The 26,899-nt window shown below is 36.2% G+C and overlaps 1 protein-coding gene across 1 annotated transcript in view; it reads left to right on the top strand.

Annotated features, from left to right (window-relative positions):
* The window catches only part of LOC106877315 (cytosolic carboxypeptidase 6-like), a 1,751,930-nt gene that overhangs the window by 309,803 nt on the left and 1,415,228 nt on the right, over positions 1-26,899 (top strand). The window contains exon 4 of the mRNA XM_052971128.2: positions 23,580-23,674. Coding sequence (XP_052827088.2) covers positions 23,580-23,674 — 95 coding nt within the window. The remainder of the gene's footprint in view (positions 1-23,579; positions 23,675-26,899) is intronic.

Genomic DNA, 26,899 nt, shown 5'->3' with positions numbered 1-26,899 from the left:
CCATGGTTCCTGGTTTATTCTCAATGCATGGCAACTTAGGCAAGTGTCTTCTACTATAGCCTCGGGTTGACCAAAGCCTTGTGAGTGGATATGGTAGAAAGAAACTGAAAGAAGCCCGTTGTATATATATATTATATATATGTAAGTGTGTGTGTATGTTTGTGTGTTTGTGTTCGTCCCCCCAACATTGGTGGTGTGTTTATGTCCCCGTAACTTAGCAGTTTGGCAAAAGAGACCGATAGAATAAGTACTAGGCATCCAAAGAATAAGTCCTGGGGTCGATTTGCTTGACTAAAGGCAGTGCTCCAGCATGACCGCAGTCAAATGACTGAAACAAGTAAAAAAAAACAACAACAATAATAATAATAATAATGATTATAATTAATAATGATGATAATAATATTCCCAAAACTTTATGTATGTATTTTAGATTCTTCCTAGTTTAAATATTTCGTTTAGAAATATAATTACTTTAATCTATTCATAATTGTGAGAAAGATTCATAACATACAATATAATACTGTAAGCATAGCAGTGAAAATGCTATATTCATGGTGGAAAGAGGGAAATTAAAGACCTTGCTTGATCGATAAATGAATGATATTTTAAGAATGTCTCCATGAAAACATAGCCAGGTAGAAACTACAATTGTTTGTTGTTGAAATAATTATTGTTTTATAACAGAATGCAATGTATACAGTACTAAACCTGCTCAGATTTAACTATTTGTATTAAATTATTTTAAAATTAAAGCTTCGTATAAATCAGGTTTAACCAGTTCATTTATTCCTTCTGAACTGATTTTGCTATTCATTAAAGACAATGAAAAAAAGCAAACAGAATTGCTTAGAGAAATATTAATGGTTTTATGGAAGAATGAGGGAAATTTTAAATAGCAAGAGCTCAGAGGAAATCTAGAAGTAGTTCCACAAGAATCGTAGTAAATATACCATGAATCAGGAATCCAAAATGAAGCATTCTAAAGAAATAATTGGCACTATTAGTTACATGATGCAATAATGTGGTGCATAGTTATTGCACAAAACACAGAAGTTGATGCTGTCGAGTTATTTTTATTAGACATTTGCTATAGAAACTCTGGAAACTGTAATCTGAGATTAGATCTTAGATATTTCTCCACACAGTCATAAAAATATAGCAGCATTTCAGCTAATATCGTTTATAACATTAACCTCCAGCATATATTTATTGATTAATTTTGGCAGAATTTAGGGGAAAAGATTTTTGCTGCTGCAGAAAGCAAGTTTGAAAAACTGTTCCGTTGCAGATGTGTGCGTGCGTGTATGTGTATGTGTGTGTGTGTGTGTGTGTGTGGAAACATAGTTGAGTGATTGTGGAGACACTGAAACTCTGAGAACTAGCATGCTTTAGTTTCTTGCTGGGTATCATCTACTTTTATTGGTTTTCGATTTAAGCAAATGAGGCAGAAGGATGACATTACCTGTTCTTTGCCTATAAAAAGCCATGCTGGAACATTCTTTCAAGCTTTAAAACAGTTCTATCCCAATGATGTTCCACTTGGCTGAGCAATTACATGGTTTAGCAATTTCTATCTTGGAAGCCAATAGTTATAAAAGAAAAATGATAACTGTAATGTTTTTTTTTTTTTTTTTTTATTTCTAGTATCTCTGAATGAGAATGTATTTTCTCTATGAAAAAGTAGTCATCTTTCTACTCGAAGTTAATGAGGGAAAACTTGAAGTCGATCATGTTGGTCAAATAGCGGTCATGTTTTATTTTATTACTACTATTTCTATAGTACCACTTCATTTTTGTCATCTTTTAGTACAAGCTTCATTATCTCTTCTGAAGACAGTGTGATAAAAAGAACCAAGTTAAAAATTAGAAAATATTAATGTATCTTCTTCAAAGCTTCATCAATTACTTCTTGCCATGTAGTTTGTGTGCTGTTATCAAATCATCTGAGCTTGCTAAATTGACTGAGAGGAATGTCAGATGCATTAGCAATAGATGGGAAACAGGTTCAACCACAGTCTGAATCAAATATTTTACTTTGTTCTGTGTATTCAGTTTGTGGGGAAAAAGTGTTGGGTAGGAAGATATTGTAAATCAGAAAGTGGAATCATCAGTCGAATGTGTGGAACTATAATTTTAGCTTGGTGCCATCCATCATCCATATAGCCATAAAGCCATATTTTATATTTCATAGGGGGATTCTTGGTGATGTATTTCCTATAAAGGAATTGCAAATGTAATTTATTCAGTTTAATACAGAAGCTGGTATATAGAAGGATTTTAATTTTTGTTTGGTCTATGTGAGGAGATTGTACTCAATTACTAGATGTTTTAGGTTACAAAATAGGAAAAATGAAAGTTGGTTAACATTCTTTGGAAATTGTTGCAAGTTAGGAGGGAAAATATTGGCAGGAAAGTAATTTTAGAGAGATCAAGGTGTGAGTCAGAAAGGTTGGACAGAATGTTCAGTACTAGGTATGGGAGATAAAATATTGTAAATTGTATCAAGGGAAGGAATGGTATGCCCATGAATTATCTTGGTATGAATATATACCATGTAAGGGAGTTAGTGTCACATTACAAAGAACAAAAAAACATGGATAAGCAATGTCAAAGCCTGAAAAAAGTTTGGTAAAAACAGTCACCTGTTCACTAATTTTTTTTTTTTTTTTTTTTTTTGAAATTGGCTGAATATGTGTGTATTTGAGTTTGGAATGAAACATTATCCTAGACATGTGAAAAATGACCTAATCATTATCATCATTTTACTGTCCAATTTTTCACGCTTACATGGGTCAGATCTAATATAGGACATACATTTTGTAACAAATTGTTATTCTATTGGATTTCATAAGAAAAAGTTGACTTCTTTCTTGACAGTTTTTATGATGCAGTTTGATTTTGTGGGAAATTTGGAAATACCAGAATAGAAACCACAACCAGAGATTGTAATTTGTATTTTATAGAAAGTAATACAAGCATCCTTGTGTTAAAAAAAAAAAATAGTTGTATTCATAAGAAAACCTTGCTATGACATAGTGTACAGTTGTGCAAAAATTTTTTACCTATTGACTTCCTAGTATTATAGAATATTACTTGGAATAATGAAACAAATTCGTTTCATGTTATGGAATTCCATGTTATGGCAAGATTTTCAGGACACAATGTTTCTATAACACTAGGTATGCCTATAGTCACACCTGTTCATATCTATTCTCATTTAGAAGGAATAAACTGTTGTTTCCTCAATATATGTAATGTTATTTGTATACAGTTTAATAAGAAATATGTTTATTAATCTTAATTTAGATCATTATGTCCTTGCAAAACCGTTTAGCTCATTGAGATTAAAAACATGGTGTGCATTGTGTAAATGAGTGAATCCTAAAACACATTTAATTTGGGAGTGTTGTTTCAAAGATTTCCATTGGTAATTTGGTGGGAATCTGCTCATTTTGATAATTCTTAAATTCAATCATGTTAGTAATGCCTAGGATGGACAAACTGTTTTAGTACTAAGAATTAAAAAAGTAGTAAAGTTACCTTCTCGAGTCATGTCGACTCACGAGGACTGGTTTCCATGGCAGATAAATTCCCCCCCTGGATGGAGTGCCAGTCCATTGCAGGATTACACATTTTTGCCAGCTGAGTGTACTGGAGCAATGTGAAATGAAGTGTTTTGCTGAAGAACACAGCGTGTTGCCCGGTTCAAGAATCAAAACCACAATCTTAGGATCATGTGTCCAGCTCCCTAAAACCTCTAAGCCATGTGCTTCCATTTTAGTACTAAGAAACTGTTTTAGTAGTTGGAATTGGGAAACTAATGTAGTACCTAGAGTAAAGGAACTAATTTGGAAATGGGGGTGGAGAAACTGTTTTAGTAGCAGGGATTAGGGGAAGCATTTAGTATCAAGGGTAGAAGAATCTCTTCGTACCAGAAGGGGTAGAAACTGTTTTAGAATCAGGGATGGTGGAACTATTTTAGTGCAAGAGAAGAAGGAACCATTTTTATTCCAAGGGTGGGGAAAGTGGTTTAGTACTAGAGGTAAAAGAACTGTTTTAATTGCAGGATTGATGTAAACTTTTAAAAAACCCACAGATAAATAACAAGTGCAGAAGAATCTGTGAGAGTACATCTGTGCCATGAAAAATAACTTATTGTTAATTCCACATGTTTCTAATGTGAATTACAGTTTTGAAACTATTTTTATTTGAGTGTTTAGAAACTTGGTCAATAAACTGTTCTAAATATGAAAGTGGATGAGAGTTTCCCTGCCTTTCCTTTGGACTTTATTAAAATCATGATGGCACCTGTGCCCAGCGTCGCCTTCTTGGCACTTGTGCCGGCGGCACATGTAAAGACATTCGAGCAAGATCGTTGCTAGTGCCGTTGAACTGGCTCCTGTGCAGGTGGCACGTAAAATACACCATTTAGAGTGTGGCTGTTGCAGTACCTCCTGACTGGCCTTCGTGCTGGTGGTACGTAAAAGCACCCACTACGCTCTCTGAGTGGTTGGCATTAGGAAGGGCATCCAGCTGTAGAAACTCTGCCAAATCAGATTGGAGCCTGGTGTAGCCATCTGGTTTCACCAGTCCTCAGTCAAATCGTCTAACCCATGCTAGCATGGAAAGCGGACGTTAAATGATGATGATGATGATGAGTATCAAGTGTTCTCACAGCATCATTTAAAGTCAGATAACATTGTTGTTCTTTGGAAGTCCAGTTTGTTTTGTAAGGTATTTACAGTAGGGTGTTGAAAAGTTCCTGGCTTCAGGTAAAAGAAAATACAGGAGGATCAGTTAATTATGATTTTTTTCAACATATTTCCTTATCAAATTCACACACTTATTGCAACACTCCTTCAGTTGCTCTAATCCCTGTAAAAGATCTTGAAAGTTCAGGCCTCCAACCAGGTCTTTCACAATACCCTTAAAACCAGGAACTTTCAGCATCCCGTCGTAGTCTGGTTCTGTACTTATTTGCCACTTCACTTCTGCTATTGCTGTTGCTGCTGTGAATATTTTGAGTAATACGCTAGTATTTGGCAGCATTTAACATTATATTAATGTTTAAATGCTGTCTTATTTATGGGACATTTAGTATAAATCTTTTATTTTTAATGTGCTTCAGTCATTGGACTGTAGCCATGCTGGGGAACCCCCTTCAAGGGTTTTAATTGAACCAATCACTCTCAATATTCATTTTTTTAAAGCATGATACTTATTCCATTGGTCTCTTTTGCCAAACCACTAAGTTATGGGGATGCATACAAACCAACCCCACTTGTCAAGCAGTGGTGTTAGATAAAGAAAAAGGTACTCTCTCTCTCTTTCTCACAGACACAATATATGACAGGCATCAAGCTGACAGAAGCTTTAGCATGCCAGGCGAAATGCTTTGCAGTATTTTGTCTGTCTTTACATTCTGAGTTCAAATTCTGCCGAGGTCGTCTTTGCCTTTCATCCTTTCAGGGCCGGTAAATTAAGTACCAGCTGCATACTGGAGTCAATCTAATCAACTGATCCCCTCCCCACAAATTTCGGGCCTTGTGTTTAGAGTAGAAAAAATATTTGACAGTCTTCTTTCAGTTTGTGTCTAAGGAATCAGCTCACAAGGCTTTGGTTGGCCCAGGACTACAGTAGCAGACATTTGCCTGAGATGCCACACAGTGGGACTGAACCTGGAATCATGTTGTTGAGAAGGAGACTTCTTACTACAGAGTCATGTCTGCATCTATATGCATGAAAATATTCCTTAACTCATATGAAAATGTTTCTTTCTATATAAACATTAAGAATTTTTGTTTTGAAAAAACAGTAATGACGAATATTTTGATATTCATAAGCCAAAATAATTTTGTGTATGGTGACAAGAAAGGAATACAGATATTTTTGGTAGGAACTCTTTATTTCACAAATTTCATCAATTGTTTTATTTACCGATGCAAATCATCACTAGTTTCTTTGGACTTTATGATTTCTTTGCTTTTCAAACCACATATAATTAGACTTCTTTGGTACCTCAGCTGTTTGATGTTTTCCATCTTTTTTCATCATTTAATACCAGAATGAATCCATTCTTGTTTTTTAACTCTGACAAATTGATTTTAAAATGAAGGAATTGATAGAAATAGAATGATTTAGTTTTGAATTAAATAAGTGAAGAATGTTTTCCTCATTTGTAGTTTCATTCTATAAACTCTGAGACTATTTTTAGATGTTGTTTAACATTTTTGGTTAGCAGATTAGGAATCAACAAGAATTTCGGTAATCAAGATGACAATCAAATAAAAGCAGTTTCCCGTGATTTCCAAAATGCTTCATTGAAATCAGAAATTTATTAACATCATTTCTCAAGTTTGAAATGAAATTTTGTCTTGTGAATTTTCTACATTAGAACTACATTTTTAGCAATGCTGCAAATATTTCTAAAATTGATTCTGTATTTTCAGAAATTTCTCTACAGGAGCTTTCTGTATTAGATTAAATGATAACAATGATGAAAATAACATTAATAATTCTATAACAATAGCAACAACAACAGCATTAACAATATTCTAGTGTTTAAAAAGAGAAAAAACAAATTAAAGATAGAAATGAAATTAATGAAAACAAAATTTAGAATATAAAATATAAATGTATTAGATAATGTTGATGGCATCTGACTGTCTTGAGAGAAAGAGAAAGAAGTCTGGAACTATAAAATGGCTGTGCCTACTTTATATAATTCTGTTTAAAAGTTCTCATTTCTTAACAGCAGCTTCTATAAGTAAAATGTAAAGTTTATTTTTAATCGTGGTAAGTTTCACTGCGTTTTGTCTGTCCTACCTTCTTTCACATTTTTGTGCTTGTATTAATTGCCTCCCTTCTGAGGTCAGTCTTCATTCAGTTGAGGGATGGTTCAAACTGCTCCATCCTTGATTGATCAGTGTTTTGTTTTCACAAATATAGTGTATCTAGGACTACATCGTAATGCTTATTGACTTTTTTATGATGATATAGTGTGATCCAAGGAAGATTTGGCTGCTACTTTCTACAGACTAGTTCCCATGAGTAGTGTAGATTTAAATATTGTAAATATACACTCTAATGATGATTTTAACAGTTCAGGATGTATTTTATTGGCCGTGAAGAATGAAAACCAAAGTTGACCACCAGCAAGATTTGAACTCAGAATATCGATCCTTTACCATTCAGATTACTTTGTCAAATGTAATGCCTTTTTATTGTTTTAAATTGACCATGCATTATTTCATAGCTTTTAGGATTTGATGATGTGATTGTTTAGTTTTAGACTGACAGTGTAAAGTAGATGTGAGAGGCCAGATCTGGCCAGTTTTGATATAAAACAGTAGAAAATTTGAGTCAGACACTGCTGGTTTAAGTGCTAAAGAGTTAAGGTACATAACAGTGGAAGCACATGGCTTAGTGGTTAGGGTGTTGGACTCATGATTGTAAGATTGAGGTTTTGATTCCTGGACTGGCCAATGTGTTGTGTTCTTGAACAAACATTTCATTTCATGTTGCTCCAGTCCACTCAGCTGGCAAAAGTGAGTAATCCTGCAATGGACTGGCGTTCCATCCAGGTGGGGAATTTATATACCAGGAAACTGGCCCTTATGAGTCAATATGACTTGAGAAGGTACATATTACCTTTTTTACCTTAAAGGTATACTGGAGCTTTTCTGTTTTTGCTCTCAACCACCTGAGGTAAGAATGGCATTGATAACATTGGTGGTGGTTTGGGGATGAGGATGATATTAGGAAAACCATCATATAATTCTATCAAGTTTTCATGCCAGTAAACTTGGCACAGTTTGAAGATGACCGATCTAATATTTTTAAAGGTAATTTTTACAGAAGAGTGACTATATTTTTTATTACTTTTGTTATTTTTGACATTTCAAGTAATTAAATTTTGAAAAGACACAAATAAAACCAAGTATTATCTTCAATAAGACAGGAGCTTTTCAAATACATCTATCTTCAGTGTCTTTTAATATTGGTATTTACCAAAATGATATTGTTTTAGTTGAGAGTGTAGAATATTTAGTATTTATCTATCAGAGTAAATTCTCTTTATCAGAATTTTATTTATCATGCCTATATTCCTGTCTCATGCTCACACATATGCAAACGTTGACAGACACATACATATTATGCAGAGATGCATATTGAAGGTTATTATCTTATGGCAATTTTAAAAATTATGCTGAGCATTTATTGAGGGTGAGGCTAAGAACAGAGTCAAATTTATTATAAAATTAATTTTGATCATGACTTCAAGTTTTATCTGACGGCTTTTTCACTGAATGAATAAGCCATCAGACCAAATTTGAAGTCCATTCAAAATTGATTTTATTATGTGTGTGTGTATGTGTATGTGCACACACACATACACGCACATGCACAGATACATGCATGTGCACACACACACACACACCAATAAGAAATGCTGAAAACATAAGTGGCATTTTTAAGCTTTGTATAACAAACATGTGCTTCTTCAAATGTCAGTATTGTGCAAGATGATTGGCTCTGGCTTATTGGCAGTTGTGCAGATTCACTCTTCATCATCATCATCATTGTTTAATGTCTGCCTTCCATGCTAGCATGGGTTGGACGATTTGACTGAGGACTGGGAAACCAGAAGGCTGCACCAGGCTCCAGTGTGATCTGGCAGAGTTTCTACAGCTGGATGCCCTTCCTAATGCCATGCCCTTCCTAACGCCATGCCCTTCCTAACACTGTACGCTTCCTGATTCCATGTATGCCCTTACGCCACTCTTTTTGGTATTATTTTTTTGCTGATAATACCAAGGAAGGGAACTAATCAGAATGTGCTATAGGATCAGTTGCCTCCTGCAATAGTAATAATGGGTGTGGAAATGTGGGCATGTGATATAAAACTTAAAAATACCAATTACATTTTCTGTGGTTCTTAAGTGGCTTGAAATCCACACACTATCCTATCCAAGGAAATGGGGGAAGTGATGGTTATTGTCAAACTGTTTGGAGTATAAGAGTTGAGTGTGGAGCCATTTATTAAGTCAAAATCTTTTGTTAATGTGTCGTCATGCCTTCCAGCATATTTAAATTCATTAATATATGTATGTATAAATAATATGTGTGTGCATGAGTGTATATATATATATATATATATGTTGTAACATGACTTGTATAATTTGCATGCAGTGACCAGAAACTATTTTGCACTTGTGTAAATCATGGTTTATTTTGACTATTTTTGCTTTATTGTGTAGAAAACCTGTGGGTGTGGTTTGTGTACCATCTTTGTGCACTTTGTAAATTGTATGATGAGACATCAAGAACCCAGCTGTATTAGCATAATCCTTAATGTGTCTAATACCTATACATATATGTGTTTATAAAATTGGGTGTGTATATGTATAGATATGTTGATCATGCTTATATTGTTGAGTATCATCATCATCATTTAACGTCTGCTTTCCATGCTGACATGGATTAGACAGTCTGACTGGAACTGGTAAGCCAACGAACTGCACCAAGTTCCAGTCTGATTTGGCATGGCTTTTATGGATGGATGCCCTTCCTAATGCCTACCACTCAAATAATGTAATGGGTTCTTTTTACATGCCACCAGCATGGGTGCTTTTATGTTCCACCGGTATGGGTGCCAGTTACATAACATAGGCACCAGCCATGAATATGATTTCACTTGGCTTGATGAGTCTTCCTGAATCTACCTCTTCCACATGTTCCCTCTACAGTTAGAGACTGGCACTTCTTTACACAGCTGTCCTCGTCCATAAGCATGACATGACCATATCAGCGCAAATGTTGAGTGTGATGCTTGATTACATCTGACATTCTTTTATGTTGCTGGCAGGAAGGGAGCAAATTGGTCCATTAGATGTTATTTTCAACGTTTTGGTTTTTTTTAAGTGGTTTACATATGGTTAAAATTGTTGAACAGCTATGTCTGGGCATTGGTGGAAAGTGATGTTAGTAATTATAGATTCGACTAAAAGATGAAATGTAGAATAAATTGATAACCATAGTTTTATTATATCATAATCACAAAACAGAAAACATGTTCTATACTTGCCAATAAATTTATTTGACTGTCACAATTCTAACTGACAAGATAAAATTATTAACAATAAATGATCTTCAATTTGGTTGTCAAGAAATGTTGTTTGAAATGCTGTGCAATACAAAACAGTAGTGAAAATAACAATGCACAAGGAGTGCTGATGGGGTGTGTATATCGTTTTTTGTTTAACGTCTGCCTTTCATGCTGGCATGGGTGTATATATTGTTGCTATTATGCAAAAGTGTCATAAGTCCAAAACGCTGCTTTTTCAGAAAATGAAAAAAATAGTTTCACCATTCTATTTCCTTTTACATTAGCAATCCTTTCAGTTTAACAACAATACTTTGTTGGGTGCATAAAATCATAACTCCACACATGTACGGTATCTTCAATCAGAAATATTTTTGCAAAACTGATGTATGTGGGGCTTATTAAACTTTTGAAAAATGCTAAACTGTTGTACTACATTTTGACAATTTTCATCTGAAGCAGCTGGAGATATGATAGTTTGACTAAAAGAACCAGCTATTGGAAGTAAAATTAAACATTGAAAAAAAATGCATTTGGCCAAATTTGGACATACAACAGTTTAATATAACAGCAAAAATGTATATATATTTGGTCATCCCATATTTAATGCGGTTTTTTGAATTGCATTAACTAAAAGTCAGAGGGGGGACAGGATAAGCTACCTGCATGAACTTGCTATAAACGCAGGTATTAATTTTAGCTTGTCCTTATTCTTAGTGTAAGTTTTGAAGAGTGCTGTTCAATTTTAGCGGTAATTTTTTCAAGGCTATAATGGAAGTGACAAAGGAGCATATTCGGTATATTTTGCTTTATGAGTTCAATAAAGGCAACAACACAACAGAAAGTGTGAGGTAAATTAATGCAGTATATGGGGATCGGACAATAAGCGTAAGCCAGTGTCAAAGGTGGTTCCAGAAATTCCAAGCCAGAAACTACAGCCTAGAAGATGTGTCTTGTTCTGGAAGATCAATAGAGCTTGATAAGGACATCCTGCAAACCCTGCTGGAACAAAATCCCCCCGTAACTGTTGAGGAACTAGCAGAGAAGCTTGGATTTGGTCATTTAACCAGTTATTCATGTCAGTGCTAGAAGAAAAAAAACGACTATCTTTGTTTTCAAGATAAGAGGTGTTCTTTCATCAGGATAATGCTCAGCCACATACAGCAAGGATGACACTCCAAAAGCTGGAGCAGTTTGAATGGGAAATGATGCCTCACCCACCATATTCGCTGGACATTGCTCCATCTGATTATCATTTATTCCACAGTCTTCAAAACCATTTGGATGGAAAAAATATGAATATTGTAGATGAGGTCAGAAAAGTAGTGGAGAAGTATTTTTCATCACAGACAAGTGAATTTTGGAAGAGGGGCCTTGCAAGTCTACCAGATAGATGGAAGAGCATTGCAGAAAATGAAGGAAAGTATGCTTTAGATTAAAAAAAAAACAACTTTATCTTAATTTTGAAAAATAAAAGAAGTATAAAAAAAACACGTTATGTATGGAGTGACCCAAGATCATCATCATCATCGTTTAACGTCCGCTTTCCATGCTAGCATGGGTTGGACGATTTGACTGAGGACTGGTGAAACCGGATGGCAACACCAGGCTCCAATCTAATTTGGCAGAGTTAGATATATATATATATTCATACATATATTTGTATATATGCATGTATGTATATGTGTATATATATATATATGTATGTATGTACGTGTGTGTGTGTGTGTCTGTCTGTCTGTATATGCATTTATTTCAACATAAGTATATAAAGGTTAAAGTCTGTCTCAAGCATACATTAAGTCAGAATTTCTTTTGGCTTCTAAGATTTGAGCTAACTGAGACTACAAGACTCCCCTCCTCCGATGGAAAACCAGTTTATGGCAAGTTAACTCCCACCTGTTGCTGATACTTATTTTCAGCTGAGAAAATTCGAGTAATATGAAATGAAATGTCTTGCTCAAGGACATGATATGATGTTTTAGTAGAAAGTGGGTTATACATCTTTAGATTGTATACCTGACTTTCTACTATAAAATTAAAGAAATGAACGGTACGCTGAACTCCAGACTAAACAACATTTATTTACTTGGTAAAACATACAAATCTTTTAGTTATACATCTTTAGAGGTGAGAATAACGAGCTGTCGAGTATAAGACCGAAAGATGTAGGGACAGCTTTTAAACACACGTCCTTGCTCAATCGCTGGCCAGTGAGAAAGAGAATGAATTGAGCGGGAAACACTTGCTTGTTTAATTTTACGCATGCGTAAGACTACGCATGCGCAGGCGTTACTACAGAGCTCCCTCGCCAGAGCGGAAACGCACGATAAATAAAATCTGTTAGAACGCCTGAGGCAGGATGGCCACTGAAAAACCACCCACAAGATGTGGTACAAACACACACAAAGAAAATTCAAAGAAATGAAATGTACACTTGTGAAATACATGCATGCAACGTATAAATGAAATGACAATGACAAAACAACCGTGATGACAACTGTCCAGGAAACTGGAATCACGCGATGTAAAAGTCTGAGTTTGTTTTCCCTGAAAGGAAAGAAAATGTATGAGTGCACAAGTGTGTGTGTGAGAAAAAACACAGAACATGCAATGTATAAATGAAATGACAATGACAAAACAACCGTGATGACAACTGTCCAGGAGACTGGAATCACGCGATGTAAAAGTCTTGAGTGTTTGTTTTCCCTGAAAGGAAAGAAAATGTATGAGTGCACAAGTGTGTGTGTGAGAAAAAAAACACAGAACAAGTGAAAGTGTCTGTAGTATAGACTGCGAAAAAAAAATCCCAAAACACCGAGATAGAGTACATTGATGAAAACGTCGGCGCAGGAACTGCTATAGCTGTGTTCTGTATGTGTGGTGGTAATGATGTTGACAGTGGTAATGATTCAGTTGAAACTTGGCGACGTCAGGGGGAAAGCTTGTAATTGATAGTAGTAATTGTTGTCGTCACTGTGGTAATCTTGGTTGGCGCACGACGCTGGTGGCGAAAAGGCTGTTTGGTGATGAGTGTTTGAAGAGGGACGCTTTTACAGAACGATCGACAGACACAATTTCTGTACGACCATTAGCGAAAACCTCGAAGAAAAAATTTTCTTAACCCAAGATGAAAGAACGACCGTATGAAATGAATGACAAGAGTTATTGTGTGGCATAAAAGATGTATGTGTAATGTGAGAGTGTGAAATGCGACATATAAAAACATAATAAAAAACAGGCCGTCTATATGTGTGTGAGATATCACAGCAGTTAAAAAGTCAGTACACGAGAGTTTTATACCAAGTTTTTTTTTTAGTACACAATTGGAAAGTCGCAGGCTGCAATTCCTGTCTGTTTATCGTGAGTGGAAAATATCCACTCCAACAGAGGCGAGAAGAAAAACCGCGCTTGTTGAGTCGTGTTGACTATGTTTGGAGATGTTGGTAATGAGTCAGTCTCCATGGCTGTATTTGTTCTTTAGTCGAGGTTCACCAGTTATAAGTTGGTAATCCGTAGTTCATGCTGCGTTTTTTCTTCGTCGGGGGTCACCACTTTAGTAGAAAGTGGGTTATACATCTTTAGATTGTATACCTGACTTTCTACTAAAACATTAAAGAAATAGACGGAACGCTGAACTCCAGACTAAACAACTTAAACAACATTTATTTACTTGGTAAAACATACATATCTTTAGTTATACATCTTTAGAGGTGAGAATAACGAGCTGTCGAGTATAAGACCGAAAGATGTATGGACAGCTTTTAAACACACGTCCATGAACAATCGCTGGCCAGCGAGAAAGAGAATGAATTGAGCGGGAAACGCTTGCTTGTTTTATTCTACGCATGCGCAGGCGTTACTACAGAGCTCCCTCGCCAGAGCGGAAACGCACGATAAATAAAATCTGTTAGAACGCCTGAGGCAGGATGGCCACTGAAAAACCACCCACAAGATGTGGTACAATCACACACAAAGAAAAATCAAAGAAATGTAATGTACACTTGTGAAATACATGCATGCAACGTATAAATGAAATGACAATGACAAAACAACCGTGATGACAACTGTCCAGGAAACTGGAATCACGCGATGTAAAAGTCTTGAGTGTTTGTCTTCCCTGAAAGGAAAGAAAATGTACGAGTGCACAATTGTGTGTGTGAGAAAAAACACAGAACATGCAATGTATAAATGAAATGACAATGACAAAACAACCGTGATGACAACTGTCCATGCTCAATCGCTGACCAGCGAGAAAGAGTATGAATTGAGCGGGAAACGCTTGCTTGTTTAATTTTACGCATGCGTAAGACTACGCATGCGCAGGCGTTACTACAATGTCATGTCTGAGAGTCAAACAATGACCTTATGATTGTGAGTTCATTACCTTTTCCACAAGATCCTATGCCTTTTTTATTTCATCATTACTATTTTATATCTGTTTTCCGTGTTGGTATATTTCAAATGAATTGTCAAAATTCGAGTGAATTTTTTATTCAGAGTTGCTGCTCTCCTAGGCAGGACTGAAGAACCAGACCTTGCTACTCAATTTTAGTTTAGCATGGTTTCTATGGATTTATGCTCTTTTTAACACCAACACTTTACGGAGTGAATTGGATGTATTGTATTGAACACCAGAACTAGAGAGGCTGCAACGTCCTTGACAAAGCCAGGGCTATCAGATCCTACTGACTCTGAAATCTATGCATATACATACATGTGTACATATAAATATATATATGTGTGTGTATGTGCATGTATAAAAAGGGTACAAAAGTAGATGCATGTGTATATAATATAATTAATGTGTAAAAATGCAACTGAGTCTGCTGCTAATGCACATATAAATGGTGCTAATGCATGTTTCCAATGGAATTCAACAAGAAAGTAATGCAATATTTTCTCATTGCAAAGTGGCGAGCTGGCAGAAATGTTAGCACGCTGGGCAAAATGCTTAGCATTATTTCGTCTGTCTTTACATTCTGAGTTCAAATTCCACCGAGGTCGACTTTGCTTTTCATCCTTTCGGGGTCGATAAATTAAGTACCCGTTGTGTACTGGGAGTGATCTAATCGACTGGCCTCTCTCCCCAAATTTCAGCCTTTGTGCTTAGAATAGAAAAGAATATTTTCTCATTGGACAAAATTCTTACTGCTCTGTTATTGTAACAGATGCTGAAGAATGTAAAACTGTAAAAACTGCTAACCATGAAACTCCAGACCCTGAGTTGCTTCACCATTGACAGAGTGCTGCTACATAGCTTTAATAGCTGTCATATCACCTCCACTGAGCTGGTTAACTGCTGAATATGGTTGTGTCATATCTACTATTTGTCAGTTGTTCATGCTGCTGTTCATGATTAGGTATTCTGGTTGATATACACACATACCCTGATTAGGAGTTAAGAGTTAAGAGAATTAACTCAATGAATTCAGCCATAAATAAAATCAATGGGCATGAGTTCTCTTTACTAGGATGCCATGGAATATGATTTTTTCCACTTTTTAGGTAAAATTTGCTACAGGTTGTAGAAAGATCTGCAGAGCAGTATTTTTTATTTATTCTAGAATCTTATCTAATTTTTGATGCCTAATGTTCAAAGATCTTACTAAATACTTCATCTCAAATATTTTCTTTGCTTTCTTCTGTGCCACGAACTTCTTAAACCCCTTCTTTTCCTTCACATGTCTGTACCAATATACTCATCTTGCTGATATGCAATAGTGAAGAAGAAAAAAAAAATACACAACCACATTAAAAAGATAAGATTCTCTTTAGAAGATCAAATGAATAAGACTAACTCTGCTCTGTAGTATAATATTATATAAATAACAATTGACTGTTCATTTCTATAATCTTAGAAACCACGGCGCTTTTAGGAAGAGTTTGAAATATTTTATATTTTACCATTAGAAGCTGTTTGAGATAATTATCTCGAAATGTTACTTCTGGATAATGTTCATTCCCTGCACTACTTCTAACCTAGAATGATTCAAAGCATTGTCTTCTTCTTATTAATCTTCTAAGGTGAAGAAGGTGATTTGCTGGCTATTATCATAAAAGACTTGTGGGGTATTATTCAGATGTGTTCTTCTGTAAATTGTCTCTAAAGATATTTGCCTTGCAATGAAATTTAATTAGTTAATATTTCAAACTTTTGCCAATTTTATCATTTAGCTGTATGCTCTTGGTAAACCAAATCCACGACATAGTTTCAATTCCTTCTTGAAGCAATTTCTTTTGACTTATATTTCTGATGTATGAATACTACAGCCTCATATACAATACACTTCCTTTATTTTCTTTTACTTGTTTCAGTCATTTGACTGTGGCCATGCTGGAGCACCGCCTTTAGTCAAACAAATCGACCCCTGGACTTATTCTTTGTAAGCCTAGTACTTATTCTATTGGTCTCTTTTGCCGAACCGCTAAGTTACGGGGACGTAAACACACCAGCATCAGTTGTCAAGCGATGTCGGGGGGACAAACACAGACACAAAAACACACACACACATATATATACATATATATACGACGGGCTTCTTTCAGTTTCCATCTACCAAATCCACTCACAAGGCTTTGGTCGGCCCGAGGCTATAGTAGAAGACACTTGTCCAAGGTGCCACGCAGTAGGACAGAACCCGGAACCATGTGGTTGGTAAGCAAGCTACTTACCACAGAGCCACTCCTGCGCCTGAGAAGATTTTCTTACTTTGTGACTGCTTGGAGAAATACTTCTGGCTTTTAGATTAGCATTGTTACATGAATCAGCTTTTGAGAAAGATAACAAATACAAGAACCTGACTGGCTGCTTGCACTCTGTGCTTGTCACCTTCAAGACCTCAGGTGTTTTTGGACCCTGCACAGCTAATTTCCTCTGCAAAATTTGTATAATTGTGTCTTGTCTGAGAAATGGACCCTGAGAAGTGGATTGGCTGCTGCAGTGAGTGTCATTGGCCATTCTCCATGGCAAAGCCTTTGCAATCATATCTGTGAGGCATAACCAAACATGCCATTTGTTCTGGGGTGTACAACCCTTTACTCTCTTCCTGCCCCCATCTTCTGCTGCTTAATCCCCCCACACGTTGGGGTAGTTGAGTAGAGGTCATCTGAGCATGCGATATAATAGTTTCTTTGTTAGTGCTGGTACTCATTCAGGAATATCAGTATACTCATAAAAGTGTTATGCTTTTGTTAATACATTTAATAATGTCTAGTTTATTTTAGTTGATAAATAAATACTCACCTGTATAGAACATTAATGACTGGTAAAAGTACCTTAACAAATGTAGTATCAACTATAACTGAAAATTAGATAGGATGGTCATGGTTGAAAAATTTGGTCAATCAGATTTAACTATTATTAACTTGTGTGGGACTCATGGAGGCGATGACAAGTGACCGTGACCTTTGGTGATATGCTGTGCTTGAGAAGACTCATCAAGCCAAATGATATCATGGTTGTGGTCGATGCCGGTTCATGTAACTGGCACCTGTGCCAGTGCCACATAAAAGCACCCATGCTGGCGGCATGTAGAAAACACCCATTAAACTCTGGGAGTGTTTGGCATTAGGAAAGACATCCAGCTGTAGAAAACCATGCAAAATCAGACTGGAACTTGATGCAGCTCTCTGGCTTACCAATTCCAGTCAAACCATTTAACCTATGCCAGTATGGAAAGCAGATGCTAAGTGATGAGTCCTACTCATGGAATAAAACCTTATGTTACATTTAACATTGCATTAGCAGTAGATAACGACCAGTTACATTTATTATTGTTAACTGTAATAATAACATTTACTAAAAAAATTGTTGATTAAATTGAAATACGATTATCATAATGAAGTTGTAGATAATTAGTGAAGTTAGTTTGAGATTGAACTGCTACAGTGCTGGTTTTCTCCTGGTTTAAATTATCTAAATTATGGTAATGTTGTGAATGATTTCATTATTGTGAACACTGTCAACACTTTATGTATTGAATCTAATTATCAGCTTGTTATTATATCAACCAGCATACGTCAATTTTCAAACATATACATGTGTCTGTGTGTCTGTGAGCCCTTAGTTTAGCAAGTTTGTATTATAGCATGACTTAAGCTACAGAGCCTCATTGATATCTAACTCATTGCTGTAATGGCTTCAGTGGACACACACACATTCACATGCAAGCACACACACACACACACACAGGGCTGTCATGACTTCAAATACAGTTCAATGTTTACCCACAGTAGAGCATTTGTCACAAGAGTTTGTCTGCAGTTGATGTGCCAGTGTTTTACAATGTTCTACTGTCTCTCCAATTCTACACTGTTCTGATATGTTTCACATCTCTCTCTTACACACACACACACACACGCACACATACAGAGAGAGAAAAGATGTTCCATTGTCTCTCCACTATATGTGCGTGTTTCACTGTCTAATTAATTATACATGTTCACTTCCACTGTCACCAATTATACATATTGTATTCTTCTATCTAACTAATTATACGTGTTATATGCTACATGGTAGTGTAACATGGAGTGTGAATGTAAATGATATGCAAAAGCTTGAAAGAAATGAAGCCAACATGCTCTGCTGGAAGTGCAGTGTCAATGTGAATTTACAACACAGTGTAAATGTATTGAGAGAAAGATTGAGTATAAGAGGCACCAGGGTGGAGTGTGCAAGAGAGAAGAATGCTGGTATGTTTATGTGATGCATATGGATGGAGGTATCTGCATAAAGAAGTGCTGATCTCTAAATGTAGAGGGAACCTGTGGAAGAAGGAAACTGAGAAAGATGTGGGATGAATTGATGGTAAATGATTTTCAGACGCTGAGCGTTACAAAGGACTGAGACAATTGGCAATTTTACAGTGTTGTAAATAGACACTAACATTGCACATCCAGCAGAGCATATAGGCTTCAAATATCCATTAAGCTCAGAAAAACTGAGGCCATAAAGGTATGACCTTTGTGTCCATACCCTAGATACAACCTGTCCTTGATAAACCTCTCTCTAATATCCCATCTTCCTAAACTCCCTCACTACATTCATCCTCCATCTGTCACTCTCTCTTTGCAATCATGTGAACAAATGAAGGCTTCGGCATTCGGCATGCAAGCATGAAAGATAAGATTAGGAAGGAATGTTAGAGTAGAGTTTCAGCAGTTCTGAGATCTGAGCTAAATGAACGCATAAGGTGTTAGCCATAAATTCCTTAGCAGCTCCAGTTGTTACTTATAGCTTCAATGTGTTAAACTGGAATATCAATGAAATGAAGAAAACTGATACAAAAATTCATAAGCTGCTGATTTGTAATAAGATGCACCACCGAAAGGCAGACGTGGATCATCTTTACCTTCCCGGATCTGATGGAGATCAAGGTTTGATCCAGTTTGAACTTTCTTACAAAAACCACAATTGAACTGGCCAAATATCTTGAAACAATTAATGATTGGATGCTAAGCTCAATGACTATCACAAAAGGTGTAAGAAACTTCACTCTGGCAACTGTTGTTGCAAAGAAAGTTAAATTAATGGCAAAGATAAACAACTGGCTAGTAGGTAAGAGGAGAAACTTCTGTATAGCAAATATGTGACCGATAACAAACAAGCTGGTGTTAACCAGAAGCACATATATCAGTGGCTACAAAACTCAGGGTGGCTGCTCAACATCAAAGCTTATAGACCTGGAACTGCCAAGCCAACATGATGAAAAAGGGAGTAAAATGCCAATTCTGCAATGATGAGATTGAAACAGTGGACCACTTAATTTCTGGATGTAAAGTTCTAGTACCAGTGGAGGCGCGTGGCCTAGTGGTTAGGGTGTCAGCACCATGATCGTAAAATTGTGGTTTCGATTCCTGGACCGGGTAACGCGTTGTGTTCTTGAACAAAACACTTCATTTCACGTTGCTCCAGTCCACTCAGCTAGCAAAAATGAGTAAGGCTGCGATGGACTGTCGTCCCGTCCAGCTGGGGAACACATACACCATTGAAACCAAGAAACCAGGCCCATGAGCCTGGCTGAGCTTTAAAAGGGCACATTTATTTTTATTATTTAAAGTTCTATTGCCAGTAGAGAATAAATCAAGATGTGACAGAGTTGGTTAATATCTACTCTGGTTAATATGTCAGCATTATAAAATCAAAACTGCCGACAAGTTATAAAAGCATCACCCTGAAGTTGTAACTGAGAGAGAAATGTAACAATTCTTTGGGACTTCAGACAGAATCATCAAAACTAATAAACTGGATATTGTTGTAGAATACCAAAATAATTGTCTATTTATTGATTAACATGGGTATCAGCAACAGAATTTGACAAGCTCAGAAAATACAAAGATTTGCTCATTGAAATTGAAAAGTTGTAGCATCTCAAGGTGGTTACAATTCCAGTGATTGCAGGAGCACTGGCAATGATTAAATTATTTGAGAATAATCCCTGGCTTACCATCCCTGCAAGAAATGCAAAATATTGTTTTAACTGGTATGCCACATGTATTGAGAATATCTACCATCCTTACTCGAATTTATTATTTAATTTTGTAAATGAAAAATCTGATGTATTTATTTTAATGGTCTATCAATGTATACAGTAAGTTTCTTTGTCCTAGGTGTTGGGAAGACACTCAGCAAGAGATGGAAGCAGTTGAAAAAAGAGAAAAAAATCTCATAATAATAATTATGATTTCAAATTCTGGTACAAGGCCAGCAAGTTTGCAGGAAGGGAAAAGTCAATTACATTGACACCAGTACCCAACTGGTATTTATTTTATCAACCTTGAAAGGATGAAAAGCAAAGTTGATCTCATCAGAATTTGAACTCACAACATGAAAATAGATGAAATGCTGCTAAGCATTTTGTCTGGTGTGCCACCTTGCCACTTTATAATAATAATGATAATAATAATGATGATAATAATGATAATGATAATAATATTAATAATAATGATGATAATAATGATAATGATAATAATATTAACAATAATGATGATGATAATAATAATAATAATAATAATAATAGACAATATGAAGAGTGCGATGCAATTTCAATCGATGTTTTATTGGTTGAATGTTATTTCAATAGTTAGCCTGTCTTTGTTGAGTTCAAAATGAAAAGTGATACATAGAAATTCAAAATTATAGAAATTCAAATTCAAAGTTTGAATGAGGCAACCAGCATTCCCATGTTGATAGAATGACATCATCAGTCTTCAATTTTGAAGTTTACAACTGGCAAAAAGAAAAAGAAAGAAAAAGAGAAAAAAAGGAAAAGAAGAAAAAAAGAAAAGCAAAAAGAAGAATATTTAATCAAACAGTTTCGTGTAAATATGATGAAATTCTCCTGTCATTTTATTCATCCCCCCAGGGTTTGAGGTTATTAACTCACAAACATATTTCTTCTCATGCATTTTGAGAACTGAAAATGTTGCAGATTCAGAATATTTTCTGAGAATATGCACTTTCAAGTTTTTTTTTTTTCAAAATTGCAGCTGTTTGATGTAAAATGTTCAGCAAATTCTGCCTTCAGAAAACGGTCAACGAAAATTATTCTATGTAATTTTCTTTGTAGGCTATTGAGGTTTGTGTTACTTTATAACACAATGAAATTTAGACAAAAATTTTAACACCAGATGAGAGGTTGTACTGTAGGTACCTCTATGGCAGTTAATTTCACTAATGTCTTCACAACAAAATTGGAGACACAGGTACTAAAGACATTCAAATCCCTATGTGGTCATGAACCAATACTCTGGCTACGGTTCATTGATGACATCTCTTTTGACTCTTTTACTCTTTTCAGTAATTTCACTGTGGCTATGCTGGAGCACCGCCTTTAGTCGAGTAAATCGACCCGAGGACTTATTCTTTGTAAGCCTAGTACTTATTCTATTGGTCTCTTTTGTTGAACCGCTAAATTTACATCTAGTTTTTCAAAAACTAGTGTTGAATTTTTGGACACAAAAGTTAAGTTCTTTGGAGGTAGAATAGTGGCACGGTTATTTTCCAAGCCCATGACATCCCACATTTACCTCCACCGCTGCTCTGATCATCCACACCATATAATTTGGTCAAATCCGAAATCCAGCTTGATTTATGTTGGTTGTACAATAGAACAATTCAGCTAAAGTTTCAAATGGGCACAGATATGACATCAGGCATAATAACAGTAGTTCAAGAGAACTTGCTAAACATTTTGCACCAAACGGCTGCAATTTTGAAAAAAACTTGAAAGTGATATATTCTCAGAAAATATTCTGAATCTGCTACACTTTCAGTTCTCAAAATGCATGAGGAGAAATAAGTTTGTGAACTATTAACCTCATGCCCTGGAGGGATAAATGAAATGACAGGAGAATTTCATCATATTTGCAGAAAACTGTTTGATTAAATATTCTTCTTTTTCCTTTCCCTTTTTCTTTTTTTCTCTCTTTTTTCTTACTTTTTCTTTTTGCTAGTTATAAACTCAAAAATTGAAAACTGGTGATGTCATTCCATCAATGTTGGAATGCTGATTGCCTTGTTCAGACTTTGAATTTGAATTTCTATAATTTTGAATTTCTATATAACACTTTTCATTTTGAACTCAACAAAGACAGGCAAGCTATTGAAATATCATTCAACCAATAAAACATCTATTACAATCACATCACACTTTTCGTATTGTCTACTTACCTTTGTGAGAAATTACATCAATCCTTTTAAAATAATAATAATAATAATAATAATAATAATAATAATGATAATGAGTTTCAGTTTTTGGCACAAGGCCAGCAATTTTGGGAGAGAGGTTTAAGTCGATTACATTGACCCCAGTAATAAACTGGTTCTTATTTTATCGACCCTGAAAAGGGTGAAAGGCTAAGTAAACCTTGGCGGAATTTGAACTCAAAATGTAAAGACAGAAGAAATGCGACTAAGCATTTTCACCTGGCATGCTAACGATTCTACCAGCTCACTGCCTTAATAATAATGATAATAATTATAATCCTTTGCACTCTAGGCCCAAGGCCTGAAATTTGTGGTGGCTAGTCAAGTACATCAACTAGAACTTATTTTATCAATCCCTGAAAGGATGAAAGATAAAGGGGCATCTCAAGACTGTTACAATACCAGTGATTGTAGGAGTGCTGGCAGTGATCAAATTATTTCAAATTGATCCCTGGCTTACCATCCCTGCAAGAAGTGCAAATATTGTTTTAACTGGTAGAACTGGAAATGAAAATGTTAAGACAGATGGAATTCCACTAAGCATTTTGTCCATCATGCTAATGGTTGTGCCAGCTCACCACTTTAATAATGATAAGGAATTTTTCTAACGATATCACATGGAGAGTGTTGTGTTTTTTATACGCAAGGTCTCTAAAGTGTAGTTTTCTGAGACAATATCTTACAGCTAGCACTGTTCTACAATTATGTACACATTGTAAATGATGCACGCATTGTTCAAATAGAAATATTTATTATTTCTTTCAGAGAGTCATATTCAACATTGTGAATTTCAGCAAAACAAAATCCTTGTACCGTGAAGGGATGTCACCCCTTGTTCGATCTAACAGTAGACCTAAGTGGTAAGTTCTTTCTACATTATTACCTAGAAACCAATTATTTTTTTACTCACGTCTTTTTTTTTCCCCAATTGTCATATTTTCAAATTTTTATTATTTACAGCAAGTATAAAATTGTTTATTCCATCAATATCTCTGTACAAATGAATGAAAATTTGTTGCAGATCCATCCAACCCATGTAACCATTCATATTGAAATGTTGATCAATAATATTTCTTTAATCCTTACTAAGTGAGAGAATATGGGAATGGGATCTGTTGCAATGTTTGTCTGTCTTTATCTGTAGTTTTTGTGTACGTCAGTTGTATAAATGATTATTTTGGGAGTTTTAACTACATGCACTAACGTAGCTAAAATGTGTGCCCCTGGGGCAGCCCCTCCATTTGTCACCCCCAAACCCCACAAAAACCACATATTGCCTACAGCAGATCCCAAAGTGCTGCTCCTTTAAAAGTGCAGCCCAGGTCATACTACCCCTACTGGTCCCCTCCTAGCTATGCTAGTGACTACCCAAACTGATTCATTTATAAGATTAATTAGAAGCAGGGTGAAGAAACTAAGTAAATTTCAATCAAATATGGCAGTTATAGGTTGGACGGAGCAGAGGAAGTTGTGATGGCAAAAAAGAATGAAAGATGACATTGTTTGATAAATGACAAGTCGAGTAGTGGTTTATTTAGATGAAATTTAATGATGGTTAATACTGTCATTTATCAGCCACATTGTATGGTACCTCAGGCAAATACTTTCTACTGTAGCTTTAAATGGCCAAAACTTTGTGAGCAGATTTGATAAAGTAAAATCTGAAAGAAGCCTATGTTTGTACGTAGCTGCTAGAATAAGAATAGCCTGGGCAAAGTTTAGAGAGCTCTTACCCCTGCTGGCGACAAAGGGACTCTCACTCAGAGTAAAAGGCAGACTGTATGACGCATGCGTACGAACAACCATGCTACATGGCAGTGAAACATGGGCTGTAACTGCTGAGGACATACGTAAGCTCGCAAGGAATGAAGCCAGTATGCTCCGTTGGATGTGTAATGTCAATGTGAATACCCGTCAGAGTGTAAGTATCTTGAGAGAAAAGCTGAACATTAGAAGCATCAGTTGTGGCGTGCAAGAGAGACGATTGCGCTGGTATGGACATGTGGTGAGAATGGAGGAGGATAGCTGCGTGAAAAAGTGCCACACCCTAACAGTTGAGGGAACCCGTGGAAGAGGTAGGCCCAGGAAGACCTGGGCTGAGGTGGTGAGGCAAGACCTTCGTACATTGGGCCTCACCGAGGCGATGACTACGGACCGAGACCTTTGGAAATGGGCTGTGCGTGAGAAGACCCGGCAAGCCAAGTAAGATCGTTGCCAGTGCCCCTGGACTGGTTCTTGTGCGGGTGGCACATGAGATGCACCATTTTGAGCGTGTCCGTTGCCAGTACCGCCTGACTGGCTCCTGTAGGATTTTCGAGCGAGATCGTTGCCAGTGCCCCTGGACTGGCTTGTGCGGGTGGCACATAAAAGACACCATTTCGAGCGTGGCCGTTTTCGTGCGGGTGACACGTAAAAGCACCCACTACACTCTCTGAGTGGTTGGCGTTAGGAAGGGCATCCAGCTGTAGAAACTCTGCCAAATCAGACTGGAGCCTGGTGTTGCCATCCGGTTTCACCAGTCCTCAGTCAAATCGTCCAACCCATGCTAGCATGGAAAGCGGACGTTAAACGATGATGATGATGATGATGTATGTACGTACGAATGTATGTATGTATGTATGTATGTATAACAGGGCACATGGCATAGTGGTTAGAGTGCTGCACTCATGATTGCAGGACTGTGGTTTCAATTGCAGGAGCAGGTGTTCTTTATTAAAACAATTGATCTCACATTGTTCTGTAATTACTTCAGTACCTGATGTATGGTATGCCATGCAGCTGTTCCAGCAATGTTAATTCGATAGAGAGAACGAGCTAATGTGTGTGGCAGAAACATTTGATTGCTATAAACAAATCATATGTATAGGCTATTCTGCAAGGAACTGCAGAACCATCTTTCCCATACTACAGGAGACTATCATCATAGATGTATATGTGTTTGTGTGTGTACCTTTATCGTATGTATGTATTTTTGTGCGTACCTTTATCTTTACATCCCATGATCGCTGTAGAACGAGCATCACTGTGATACAGCCGGTGTTGTTTGTTTTTAGTCTACAATGAAAAGAACATGCTGTACCATTGAAATATATTAACTTGCTTGGAAACAGGTGAGGTTAGCAACAGGAAGGGTATTTAACTGTAAAAAAAATTTGCCTCAACAAACTCTATCTGTCTCATGCAGGTATAGAACAGAGGACACTAAAATGAGGATCATATTTACACACATACACACACATATATCAAATCTCTCTCTCTCTCTCTCTCTCTCTATATATATATATATATATATATATATATATATATATATATACAGCTAGTTAGGCAGATAGACAGATAGATAAATAGATAGAGAGATAGATAGATAGAGAGAGGGAGAGAGAGAGACATATCAAAGCAATAGCATAATGTAGAACAGGGATTATTCATTTTACATTTTATTTCCTCTCTCTTCCTCTTCTTCTCTGCTACTATTAAAAGCAAAAAGTTAAAAATCTGTTTCAAGCCTACAGGTCTATTTACTGTATAAGATTCTATATTCATAATCTCTCTGAGTATGTATGTAAGCTCGTGTAGAAGTGGATGAGGGTGGTCGGCAGGGTGTAGATGTATGTCAGTGTGTGCACATGCACACATGTTGGTGCAGGTATGTGAATGAAGATTTGTCAGAGTATACATTCATTGATGTGCCTGCAGTTGTTGGCGATGTGTGAGCATGCATGTATGCATTGATATGTGTGTGCATTTGTGCATGCAGTTGTGTGTGTGGGCATGCATACTTTTGTGTGCATTTGTGTAAGGAAAAAGGGAGACAGAAAGTTAGTGTGTGCCTGCATACATTTCTGTTTTGAGTGTGTATATGGTTGCATGTGAATGTGCATGTGTTTGAGTGTTTTGCATGTAGGCTTTAGAATATATACGAGTACAGCCTGAATAGAACATAGTTTTGCTAGGTCATCAATCTATAGATCCATACAACAACTATGTTTTATTCTTTTCCATACAATGCCTTAAATGAATAATTGATTTGAATATAATGTAGCATTTAAGTGGTTACAGAAGCAATGATACTTTCAAGATTTATT

Source organism: Octopus bimaculoides, chromosome 10 (genome assembly GCF_046866305.1).
Source record: "Octopus bimaculoides isolate indiv1 chromosome 10, ASM4686630v1, whole genome shotgun sequence".
Classification (NCBI taxonomy): Eukaryota; Metazoa; Mollusca; class Cephalopoda; order Octopoda; family Octopodidae; genus Octopus; species Octopus bimaculoides.
This window is presented reverse-complemented; position numbering and strand designations above follow the sequence as displayed.